General features: G+C 40.7%; 2 protein-coding genes and 1 pseudogene across 3 annotated transcripts in view; 2 read left to right on the top strand and 1 right to left on the bottom strand.

Moving 5' to 3' along the window:
- The window catches only part of Paics (phosphoribosylaminoimidazole carboxylase and phosphoribosylaminoimidazolesuccinocarboxamide synthase), a 74,197-nt gene extending 63,797 nt beyond the window's left edge, over positions 1-10,400 (bottom strand). The window contains exons 1-2 of the mRNA XM_058586493.1: positions 9,912-10,400; positions 8,289-8,339 (exon numbers count right to left, since the gene is read on the bottom strand). The gene's annotated coding sequence lies outside the window, so the exon portion shown is untranslated. The remainder of the gene's footprint in view (positions 1-8,288; positions 8,340-9,911) is intronic.
- LOC124108500 (small ribosomal subunit protein uS14-like) lies at positions 3,463-3,632 on the top strand (annotated as a pseudogene).
- Positions 10,401-10,438: 38 nt separating the features above from the next.
- The window catches only part of Aasdh (aminoadipate-semialdehyde dehydrogenase), a 30,368-nt gene continuing 27,827 nt past the window's right edge, over positions 10,439-12,979 (top strand). For both annotated transcript variants that reach the window (XR_009228856.1, XM_046466101.2), the window contains exons 1-3: positions 10,439-10,569; positions 11,362-11,527; positions 12,673-12,939. Coding sequence is in view for 1 of the 2 variants with exons in the window: in XM_046466101.2 (XP_046322057.1) it covers positions 12,710-12,939 (230 nt within the window). In the remaining variant the exon portion in view is untranslated. The remainder of the gene's footprint in view (positions 10,570-11,361; positions 11,528-12,672; positions 12,940-12,979) is intronic.

Raw genomic sequence — 12,979 nt, 5'->3', positions numbered from 1 at the left:
ATACCATGTAAATCTATATTTTTATGTGTATAACTGTTTTCTCATATATCCAGGAATTTGTTGTGTGGCAGGAACCAATGCTTTAACCTCTCTGGAATCTCCTACAGATAATGCTGAACTTTCTGGGAAAATGGAAAACTGTACGAATGAGTTCCCAAGCACACTTCCTCAACAAATCGAATTTGGTTCATTGAAAATTACTTCTTTGGCCTTAGTGATGACAATGTAAAGGATATGATAGGAATAATGTTTAATTTTATTTTACCAACTTGGCTATGCCATATGTATATGTTTGTTCAAATTCTAGTCTAGATGTTGCTATGAGGGTATTTAATCAATGGACATGTGTATGGCCTCATCCAATCAGTTGAAAGACTTAAGATTTGATGGAAGTTTCCTGAGGAAGGGATGAATCCTCAAGTCCAACATAGAAACACTGAGTTTCCAGCCTACTGACATGGAATTTGAATTCAAGATTCACAAACCCAATTGTTAAGCCCAAATTTCCAGCCCAGTGGCCTATCGTAGAGTCACATGAGTCAGTCCCCACAATCAGTGAGCCAATTCCTTAAATATCAGTCTTTTTATATCCTATTGGTTCTTTTTCTCTGGAGAATCCCTGGACTTACCCTTTTGTAAGCAGCCTGACTTTTGCATCCCTCCTTTCTTGCTTGCATAGTCACTTGTCAAAATGCTACAAGAATGATGTCAGCTACAATTTTCTCTCAGCCCTCTAAACAACAATACACCATGCTATAGAAATGCCTAACAGGGACCTAACCTTGTTTTAGAATAGGGTCAAGAGGGCTATGGTCATAGCTCAGTGATGGAGGTTCGATCCTCAGCACCACAATAAAAATAAAAATGTTGTGTCCTTCTGCCAAAAAAAAAAAATAGGGTCAAGGATTGAGCTGGGGTTGTGGCTCAGTGGTACAATGCTTGCCTAGTACGTGTGAGGCACTGGGTTCAATCCTCAGCAGCATATAAATAAATAAAGTAAAGGTAAGTGTCCATCTACAACTAAAAAACATTTTTTTAAAAAAAGAATAGGGCCAAGGATTTTAAAAATTATCTTGGAAATAAAAAAATTTTTTTTGAAGGAAACTGGCATTGACATCTGAGAGATGAGTAGTAATTGGGTGAAGAGAAGAAGTGAAATGAATAAAATGTGTCAAGTGTATCAGCAGGGAAAGGCATTTGATTCTTCCCTGTAATTGGGACAACATAAGTGGAATGGAGCCCAGTAAAATATGTTGGCGAAACAGGTGCATAAAACATGAAGCTGTGCTGGCGAGGTACTTATTAATATAAGAAGTTTCTGTTGGGAAAGGATCTGGGATTATAACCTACATAAAAGCTAATAAGAATAGTTTCAGGTCAGTAGGAAAAAGGATATTCCTGGTGGAAGACCAATGTGTGTACACACTCGTAATGGTAGAAATTTAACCCTAGGCCTTTCTTAGGCAAGCACCCAAGCATTGAGCTACCTCCTCAGCCCATTTTTCTTTTCTTTTCTTTCTTTTTTTTTTTTTTAAAGAAGGTACTGGGGATTGAAACCAGAGGCCCTTTACACTGAGCTACATCCCCAGTCCTTTTACTTCTTTATTTTGAGATAGAGTCTTGCTAAGTTGCTGAAGCTGCCCTCAAATTTGGGATCCTCTTGCCTCAGCCTCTTGTCACTAAAATTGTACGTGTGTGCTACCCCACCCAGCTGTCCTTTTTATTTTTATTTTGGGTTAGGGTCTCACTAAATTGCCCAGACTAAGCTGTACTAGTCTTGCCGTCATGGACTCTCAATGTGTACCACTGTACCCAACTAAGACAGCTTGATAGTTTACAGCAAAAGTAGTAACCAGAGTTTCATGTTTGTATGTTTCCCATGCCCCCAAATTCCATGGAGGTGGCAGGGGTTGATCTGGATAGATGCGTGCATCTTGTTGTTATAGGACTTAAACAGTAACAAGCTCGCTCTTTTTTGGGGGAAGATAGCACTTCAACTCTGAAATTTATCATCTCAAACAACCCTGAAAAATGACCCGGATACAGAGAAGTTCAGGCTTTGTATTCTTGGCATACCTAGCAAGAATATGCAGTGACCCTCAGGGCCCAAATGATCCCTCCCCAAAGTATGCTGGGTTTGTGGGATGGGTGTTGAGGAGGATTGGGTAAATCCTCAATGACTTCAAAGATATCACTGAGGAATTGAAGTCTAAGCTTTCATCATGTAGGCATGGAAAGCCAAGCATGGTGGTAAATACCTGTAATACCAGCACTCAGCTACTTAGCAAAACCCTGTCTCATTTTTTTTTTTTTTACAAAGGACTAGGAATGTAGCTCAATCATAAAGCCTCCCTGGGTTTGATCTCCAGTACTCCCCAACCCCCTGGGGAAGGTACAGTATGCCTCAGGAGAGAAAGGTATTTCTGCTGGAGATCCAGTCAAAACACAGGTGTGAAAACATGATAAGGACTTGGGATGCTCCAAAGACTTCCAAGCATCTCATTGTGGCCAGAGTTCATAGTAACAGGAGTAGGGCATGAGGAAGCTAGGAATAGAGGAGCAGTGACCAACTGTGAGAGGTCATGCTAGAAAGATAATGAAGCACTTTAATGTAGGGATTCAGCCAGACCTGACTGCAATATCCCGAGTTATAACCACCATGAGTGCCCTTGAGAAGCCCTGATCTGTATTCCCTGCATGGATTCTTGGAATACTATAAATAGATGAAACCATTAGAGCAGTACACAGAGCTACACAACCCAAACCCTGATGCCGTCAGTGCCAGGAACATGCCTGAAATCTTTGATATGAGCTTAAGCTAAACCAGGTATATTTTGACTTAGATGAAATCACTTCTGTCCTGTCTATATTAACCTCTTCCTTTTGAACCAAATCATGAGGATCCACTGGTCTTGCTGTCCCCTAGAACCAGGTTTCTCCCAGTAAGTCCCCAATAAATTACAGTCTATGCAATTTGGACCCATTGGTCGTCCTCAAGTCTCATGGCACATAGTGTCCAGTTCTCATAAATTGACACCTGTCATCCCAGAATACTTTCTCACCTTGCTCAAGAGTCTCAATGTTACATTCCAGGCAATGAATCTGTCTCTTTCTTTGGTCTCATGGCACCTTGTGGCTTGTTCTCATACATGGGGGCTGTTGTTCTGGAATATATGGATTCTCTTGCTAGAGTCTGAATGGTATGATGCAGGCAATAAGGACCACTGAAGCTTATGCTCCTAGCAGGAGGGTGTTACGCCTGATATATGTTTTGAATGATCAGTCTGGATTACCACTAGCTCAAAAAGTCTGTGTGTGTGTGTCTGTCTATCTGTCTGTCTGTCTATCTCCACTGGGAAATGAACCAGGGCCTTGTACGTGGATAGGCAAAAACTATATCCCTAGCCCCATTTTAAAAAGCTTAATTTTGACCTTTTGCCTCATTGCACCCTTAAAAGCAAGATGGGTCACCAACAGCTCTATTGGAGTCACCTGAGAAAATTTGGCCAGGGTTCTCCCTCTTGTGGCATATGCTCAAACTGGCATGGGCTGATCTGGAAATATTGCGCCAACCTGTCCCTGCAGTGTTTCATCAGTACGTGAAGGATATAGGCTTCATTAAGTTGGACTAAGTGATCTTCCTCAAATGGATTGCCCAAGACAACCACCCAATGAAAGAGAACATTGTAAGCCTTTGTACATAAAATAAAGTTCTAAAAACTTCCAAAAAAAAAAAAAAGCTTAATTTTGAGACAAGGTCTCACTTAATTGTCTAAACTAGCCTTGAACTTGCAATCTTCTTGCTGCTCTAGCTGAGATTACAGATGTGCACCACCATACCCAGCCAAAAGTTGTCTTAAATGCAGTTGTCTACATTTGCTTTCTTGAAACTCCCTGAAAGTGAGAGTGAATGGATACCCTGACCCCTCCTGGGGCCCAAACCCAGCGCTTTGCACATGCTCTATCACTGAGCTCCTGTAAAGGGATTTAAATTTTTTTAACCAAAATAGTGCTAATTTATTATTTACAAAAACTTACCTGCTGTAAGTATTTTGAGGAAAAACTATTTACACTGGGAACATTAATGAAATACCTTAAGACTTAACCTAGGAAAAAAAATGCTACCCTCAATGATAGCCCCTATTCAAGGGAACAAACATATAATAATAGGATTTTTTAATATTTAATTTTTAGTTTTATGTGGACACAATATCTTTATTTTTATGTGGTGCTGAGGATCAAACCCAGTGCCTCATGCATGCCTGGCGAGCGTGCTACCACTTGAGCCACATCCCCAGCCCAGTAATAGGATTTTTAAAGTATAACAGACTCTCCTTGTAAACCCAGTGGCTTGGGAGCTGAGGCAGGAGGATTGTGAGTTCAAAGCCAGTCTCGGCAAAATCGAGGTGCTAAGCAACTCAGTGAGATCCTCTATCTAAATAAAAATACAAAATAGGGCTGGGGTGGCTCAGTGTGTTGACTTCAATCCCTTGTACGCAACCCACCCCCCGCCCCGAAAAAAAAAAAACAGTAATAGACTCTTAAGGATAAAGGGAAATTAATAATAGAAATAAAGTTATGTAAAATCAGTAGCAAAGGGCTCAGCTATTTGTGTTACCAGAGACAAGAACTTCTGGTTCAGTGACAATAGAAACTAAACTGAGCCAAGTAAGTAGTAGCATACAAAAGCAAGGCTTTCATTGGAGCTTCAACTGAAGGGAGACATAACTTTAAAAAAAAATTTTTTAGTTGTAGATGGACACAATACCTTTTATTTTTATGTGGTGCTGAGGATCAAACCCAGTGCCTCACATGTGTAAGCAAGTGTTCTACCTTTGAGCCACAACCCTAGCCCTGACATAAGCTTTTTATTGATTTTCTGGGATAGGCTAAAGTCATAATCTTCCACTGGCCAGGGGTAACATTCCAAAAGATGTTTCTCTTTGCACAGATTTGTACCACCAGGCAGTATTGGTCAACTTGTCCAAACGTGAATTACTTTCTTACAGCTAGTGCCATAATCCTGTGCAAATATCCTGGCCTTGTGACTCCTTAGGATAGGATTGAAAGGACTGGGGGATGTTACAGCTGCTGAGAAAACACAAGAGTGGGGTAGAAGAAAATACACACCAGCTCTGATGGCAATGGTCATCTCTACATACAGAGCTGACCCAAAAGTTAGGGCAGCAAAGGGGACAAATGCAATACAAAGACAGAGATGCCAGGTCTTTTTATCCTGGCCCAATCACACAGACATCTGCAAGGTCAATTGAAGAATCAATGTTTTCAGTGAAAGGGTCCTTAAGCCCTAGAAAAGTAGCCTAAGCAACCATTATCATCATAACCCACAGGTCAGAGATAATCCACAGCAAAGTTAATGGGAAATTAGTCTATCACCCAGCTGTGTGATTCCATTTTTAAAGTTAAATTGACTAAGAATAAGTGAAGGGGCTGGGATTGTGGCTCAGTGGTAGAGCTCTTGTCTAGCATGTGAGAGGCCCTGGGTTCAATCCTCAGCACCGCATAAAAATAAATAAACAAAATAAAGGTATTGTGTCCAGCTACTTCTAAAAAATAAATATTAAAAAAAAGAACAAGTGAAGCTAGAGGGGTTTATTTAGGTATTTCCCCAGTAACAATTTCATCATGTACAAACAGTCTGCTTCTGTGGTTTTATCAGGGTCTCATGACAGTCTGTTGAAAAGGGCACAAGGCAGAGAAGCAACATGCCGTGATACAGAGGGTAACAGTTTTATGGTGCTCAAGGGTATATTTCACTGTCCCAGCTTTTTTGACCCATCATGGTTTCCTGCTTTTGACTTTCATTTGGATCAGCTCAATGCTAAGCCAGTCAGGAGCCAAGCCAATAGGCAATCCTGTTGTATCAGAGAACCCTCTAAAAGGCTCATAAAATGTTTTCTGGAAGTAGGGTGTAAAAAGAGCATCTAAAAGAATTGTAAATTTATTTAGAAATGAGTTATAACCTTTTACCACCCTCCCTCTCCCCAACCTAATGCTGAAGGGTTTTTGTTCTGGGGAAAGTAAAACAGGGTTTTTGTATCTGAGGGCACAGGGTACTTAAAAGAGGAATATTGAGTGACAATAATACTGAATTGAGACACACCCACAAACTTACTCTCCCTCCTGATTTTCAACAAACTTGGGAATGGCTCTACATATGTTGTTGTTGTTGCTCTACTAAATATTCAGTGTTTAGAAGGGCTGGGTGCAGTGGTGTACGCCTGTAATCCCAGCAGCTCTGGAGGCCGAGGCAGGAGGATCATGAGTTCAAAGGTAGCCTCAGCAATTTAGTGAGGCCCTAAGCAACTCATTGAGATCTGGTCTCTAAATAAATACAAAAAAGGACTGGGATGTGGCTCAGTGGTGGAATACGCCTGAGTTCAATCCCCGGTACAAAAAAAAAAAAAAAAAAAATTCAGTGTGTAGAAAACCAGGTTTATTCAAAGCCAGCTTCTGAGGAAGAGATGAGGCCTGTCTAATATCCATCTTCTGGGGGATCAAGGGCACAGAAAGCTTTTATGGGAGTGGAATATTAGGGCAAAAGGATAGGAATTTCACAGGTTCACTCTACCTGGACATAAAGGCATTAACTCCTTATCATATCAAAGGGAACCCTAGGAGAGGAGAAGCATTGCTGAGGGCTTTCTGTAGAATTTATAGTACCAAAAGAAGGGATGTTAGAGATGGAGGAATAGATTGGAGAAATGGTGGGGAGGTGAGAAGGAAGTAGCTCTAAGAAAAACAAATCAACCATCTTTTCCAGGAAATACTTTTGTTTAAAAAATGTCTCCCCTTGGGTTGGGACTGTGGCTCAGAGGCAAAGTGCTTGCCTGGCACATATGAGGCACTGGGTCCGATCTTTAGTACCACATTGAAAAAAAAAAAAAAAGTAAATAAAATAAAGTCATGTTGTCCATCTATAATTACAAAAAAAAAGTTTAAAAATGTCTCCCCCATTTGGGTGCAGCCTCCAGAGGCTGGAGATACTGTGGCAGGAGGATTCCAAGTTCAAGGCCAGCCAGCCAAGGCACTAACTTAGTGAGATGAAGTATCAAAAAAAGAAAAGAAAGACTGTGGATGTAACTTGGTGGTAGAGCACCCCTAGGTTCAATCCCCAGTACTGGGGGGAAAAATTATGACACCAAAAACAAACAAAAAAATCTATCCCTGAATTGCTCTGTTACAGAGGGACTCAGAACTTTCAACTTTAAGTATGAACAGGTAGGTAATCAAGGATCTCCAACACATTACGCAAGCCAGCTCAAAACCAACAGAAGAAAAATAAATTTGAAAGAAACAATGAGTTCTGAAAAAACACTTTTTAAAATTATTTGTTGCGTTTCATGACTAAACACTCAAAAGTTGCTCCAGATGAACTGGGTTGCACGAAATAACCACACAGAGACAGAGAAATACCTTTTTCTTTGGGTCCTGTGATGGCTCCTCCGACCTTAGGGGTCCTTGGAAAGAGGAAGTGCTGAACCCTTTTAGTGGGAAGAAATCATTCAAATGAGGCAAGGAGTAGAATTACCAGGGAATGAGTGAGTGTAGCTCAACCCTTCTGGGTGCTGCCTACTCCTAGAGCCACTCCCAGGGCTACACCTTATTATCCCGAGCTAGGGAAAAGACCCGGTCACGAGTCATGGCAGACTACAGTGACCCTTCAGATCCCCGTGGTGCATCAGGACTTAAAGGTGCGTGTATTTGGAGTAGCTCCCTGCAATTATTATTAATATCAGAGCTGAAAGATAATATTGCAGGGCTGTGGCTTGGCTCAGCGGGAGAGAGCTTGCCTAGCATGGGCAAGGCCGTGGGTTCGATCTCCAACACCACATAAAAATAAATTAAAGATAAAGATGTTGTGTCCAACTACAACTAAAAAATAAATATTAAAAAAAAAGAAAGATAATATTGCCATAAGAGATCGCTTTGACAGCAGCTAAGTCAATTGGAGCCTAGCAAGACTGGAAAAGCTTTAAGAAAAAGTTGACTGTGAAGAACTGAACTAAGGGAACACTAGTGGAAAATGACATTGATATTTTGGAAATGTAAATTCAAGGACCCTCATAGGAAACATTCAGAGTCCCTGAGAATGAGGTCCAGGAATTTGAATTTTTATTTTTTTGCACTTGGAGCCCTTTACCACTGAGTACATCTGATAGGGTACAAACAGATATGAGTCGTGGGACCATGAGGGTAAGGAAATAATTCTATAAATTAGGCCCACTGTGCTTCTTTTCCAAGAAGCTATTTACCTGCAGCCCTACCTGGGTTAAGTAGACAGGATATGGCACATTCCTCAGCAAACTACGTGTTACCTGCAGGAGAAATGCAGGACCCAGTTAATGTTGATAAGGAACCCAAGTTACCCTGAGGGTGGAAATTTTGTGGCCCTTTACCCAGACCAGATCCTGAAACTCAGGGGGTACGGATAATTCCCTCTAACCATAAAATCTGTAAGAATCTTTGGCTAAGAATCCAATTAGAACCGGTAGAGATGAGCCAAGGTGATCTAGAGTTGTCATGGCAGTGGGGATTTGAAAGTCTGATGTCATCTTCCTGTTAGTCAAAAGTCAAGAGGTGAACCTCACAGGACTCTCTGGAAACTTCTCTGGGATCCCCAATAAAACTGTAGTGCAGGAAAGGCACACTGTCTCTCTCCTCCCTGAGAGGACCCATTCTATCCCTAGAGTGTCCCTTTTCTCTTTTCCTGTCCCTTCAATAAACTCATGCCTGTTACTCTTGAGTGATGCATTTGATATCTGACTTGATAGCTAGAATTGGGCTTTAAAGGGGGGGGGTGTCTTTGTTCTACCTCAGTTTCCCAGAAGGCCATAGCTCTTAACACATCCTCAGTCCTTTTTCAGTCTTAAGTTGTTTAGGTCCTTGCTAAATTGCTGAGGCTGGCCTCAAACTTGTAATCATTCTGCCTACCCTTCCAAATTGTTGGTATTACAGGCATGCAGCACCACACCTGGCAGAATGCCTTAAAACAACAACAACAACAACTATATCCAGTGCCTTTTTTTTTCCTTTTCTTTTTTAAAAATATATTTTTAATATATTCTCAGGGAATATGGTGGCACATGCCTGTGATTGCTTGTTCCACATTTGGAACTGGAGGACATATGGTCTTACATGAATATGAGAGGGTAAGAAAGATGGAATTAACCATCAGGCTGAGTAGATTATGGTGTCATTCCCAAACATGGAAACAAAGACAAGACACATCTTTTGCATCACCCCCCTCCAAATAAACAAACAAAAAAGGTCATGTTAGTTTGAGAAGCTTGTGATAAGCTGTAAAAGTGCAGTTGAGTTGAGATCTTTTCCTGCTTGTTTTAAAAAACATGTCACAGCTTGCCTGTCATCAACAACTAAGGACATATCCATTCTAGGCGTTTTCAGGTACTGTAGGTGCTGAGCTGCTCTCACCCCTACTCCTGAAAAGAAAACGAAACAGAAGCCTGATTCTCTCCTCTCTGCTACCATACAACAACTTAACAAGTGTTACCTGCAGCCAAGCAAGAGACTCCGCCTGGCCTGGATCCTGGCTGGCTGGATTATGCTACCTACCGGCCTAAGCTGTAAGCAAAGGATGTAAAAGAAAAAAATGATTTTATGCAGTTTAATCAAAACGAGGAGAAGCAACTACCATGTTTCTCCACTGGTCCTACAGAATGGTTACAATTTATAGAAACAAAGATTAGGATGGATATAGATTATAGATTCTATATAGATTATAGAAACAAGCTCTAGGTTGTGCTTAGCCAGCCTAAGAATATTAGTTTAAGCTTCCTCGGCGCTTGTCTTCAGCATGAGGAAGTTTGGAAGTTCTATTTCACAGACACCACAGTTATTGTACTCAGGGCTTAGGGAATTCACTTCACCTCAGAACTGCTTTGTTTTCTTTACGGATCCTATTAAAAGTTGCAGATTTCTTAAAACGTCAATTTCATCATGAAAGGGACTTTGCTTGTAGGTTTCGCCACTGCAGTCACTGTCCCCATCAGTCTTGGGCAAAGTTCTCAGAAAATGTCGAGTGAATGAAAACCAATCATTATCATATTTCACAAAGATTTCTTCTTTATAGCCTTAGGAGACATTTTTATCCCCCCTTTATGAATGAGGAGACAGGGCGTCAAAATTCAAGACTCTTGTCCAGGGTTTTCTTGGCAAGTAGGAAAGGGTGAGATTTTACACTGATCACTCCAAAGTCCTTGCAATCCCTGTCCGAGATCCAGCGTGACTCGACTCAGCGCCTAGGCCGAGAATCGTTAGCAAGAACTCACGAAGTCGTCTCGGCTTTTCGCCACTGGTTTCGGAAGGGGCGAAACAGAGGTTACGGAAGGGGCCAGGCAGAGCTGCGCTACCATCCGGGGTCGCCGGCGTGACGTCAACCAGCGACACGGAAGATTTACTTGAAGTGCGGCACGACGGTGTAGCTTTACGGCTGCTGGGTAACTGCTGTGTCTCAGCGAGGAGTGTCCCGCGTGGGCTGTTGGGAAAAGTTCCGGGTCCGTCTGACCGCCCTGGGGGACCGTCCCAGTGAGTCGCTGCGGGGTGTCGGGCAGGGTTCTTTGAGCGGGAGGGGATGGATGGCGATTCCCCGCACAGGTTTGCTCAGCCCCAGAACCCCTCCTAGGCTTTGAGTTGGTGGGGTTTGATGGGCTGGTAAGGTGCGGATTAAACGTGACCTGTGTGATGTGCCGAGTCACTTCATTAAGTGGAAGTTAATACGCCTGTAATCCCAGCGACTCGGGAGGCTGTAGGATTACAGGCGTAGTTTATTTGGAAGTATGAGGTCAGCCTCAGCAATTTAGCAAGTCCCTGTCTCAAAATTTAAAATAAATGAATAAAGTTTTAAAAAGAGCTGGAGGTGTAGCTCAATGGTAAAGCGCCCTTGGGCTCAGTCCGTAACCCTTGCCCCGCAGTCGCTCCCCCCCCCACCCCGAAAAAAGAAATAAACTTGCTTTGCCTGCCACTTCCTAATGTGATTATGGAGCACAAATGAAAAAACTGTTTTGAAAGCTGTAAAGTGCGTTATTGTTAAACGTAGTTACATACTGAAGACGCAGGTGGATAAGGAAAAATTACTTACTCATCTTTAAAATACCCAATAACCTAGAAAGAGTCCTTATTTAACACTCTTCTTTCTCTTTGTTGTTTTTGTGGTGTGCTGGGGATTGAACCCAGAGTTTTGCACATGCTATTGTTGACAGTTTTAATACCTCTGATGACTAACGGCCTGTAAGTTGTAAAATAGCAAATAACTTAAACTTGATACCCGTTATATGTAAAATCTGCTTACCATATTTTTGTTGTTGCTTTTCTTATAAGGACCCAGAAATGTCTGGACAGCTAATAAGTAGAGTGCTCTTTATTGGAGAAATTATATATTTACAAATTAATGAATGAAAATGAAAAACTGGGACAAGATTGGATTTTCCCACTGGAAAACTGGAAATTAACCATAGAAAAACATATTATTATATTGATACCTGTGGTGAGTTGTTACAATTTAAAAATGGCATATTAGGGACTGGGGTGGTGGCTTAGTGATAGAGCACTTTCCTAGCATGTATGAGCCACTGAATATGATCCTCAGCACTATGTAAAAAAATAAAAAGTTATTTTGTCCATCTACAACTAAAAATATTTTTAAGTGCATTTTATTTTTTAAGATTTTAGGGTCTGGGGTTGTGGCTCAGTGGTAGAGTGCTTGCCTAGCAAGTGTGAAGCACTGGGTTTGATCCACAGCACCACATAAAAATAAATAAATAAAATATTCTGACCCATTTCAGGTGTGTTTCCTGTGCTGATAATGAGAGAGCATTTGGCTCTGTTATCCTTTTACCACGCTTCACTACTTTCATTCAATGAACCTTGCTCCAATTCCATTCCACCAACTGACTGAAGGTGGGTTCTATTTTAGATTTTCCTAAGGAAAGAGGATGTACTCATGAATACAACCAGCAATCTCTTAGCAGTAATAAATTTCACTGTAAAATGAAAAAAAATAAATAAATAAAATAAAGGTATGAAGTCCAACTACAACTAAAAAAAAAGAATTTATTTTATAATTCTGCTGTTACTTTGATATAATTCTGAGGAGTTTAATGTAGTTAATCAGGTTGTTATCACGTGGGAAATTAACTGTTGGATGTATTTTTGCGTTCAAGGTGGGAAAATGCATATTTTGCACCTAGACTAAATTTTGTAAGAATGCCTCAGTATGATATGTTATACAGTGTAGGCAGTTTGGTATTCATGTGTTACACAGCTTCATCAATCTGTAGCAGTAACTGAAGAAAAAGGAAAAAAAAATAAAGTGTGTGGTGCTTACTGGTTAGTTTTCAAATATATTTCCTTTTTATATTGTGGTCAGTTGAGAAAGAAGTCTACATATCTTTTTCATTCTCATTTCTGTATATGTTACATCCTTCAATTTTTTTAAGGCTCTAACTTAGTGCTAGTTTGGCTATATCAAGTTAATTTTTAACCTCGTTGCTATAAAGATACTATAAACATTTCTTATATTCACAGGTGCTACAGTTATGTATTTTGATAGTTATTTTTATGAGGTTTTCCCTCTCCTTGGACTAAATTCCTAAAGCTCCCTTTCACCCTAATATTTTTGTGTATGGCTAGAGTCCTCTGCACCAATATTTGGATAAACTTAAATGAAATGACTCTTCAGGAATTGGTACATCAGGCTGCTTCTCTTTATTTGGACAAAATAGCTGTTTGTTTTGATGAATGCAACAACCAGCCTCCAGTTTATTATACCTACAAGACTGTGATTAATGCTGCTTCAGAACTATCAGATTTCCTGCTATTACACTGTGACTTTGAAGGAATTCGTGAAATTGGTCTGTACTGCCAACCTGGAATAAACTTACCCTCTTGGATTTTAGGGTAATATTTTTCATTGCTATTAATTAGCAATAACTTACTC

Source organism: Marmota monax, unplaced genomic scaffold (assembly GCF_021218885.2).
Source record: "Marmota monax isolate L192 unplaced genomic scaffold, Marmota_monax_Labrador192_F-V1.1 WCK01_AAM20220418_F8-fsc00025, whole genome shotgun sequence".
In the NCBI taxonomy this organism is placed as follows: domain Eukaryota; kingdom Metazoa; phylum Chordata; class Mammalia; order Rodentia; family Sciuridae; genus Marmota; species Marmota monax.
The sequence above is the reverse complement of the archived record's forward strand: the minus strand, read 5'-3'. Positions and strand labels throughout refer to the sequence as shown.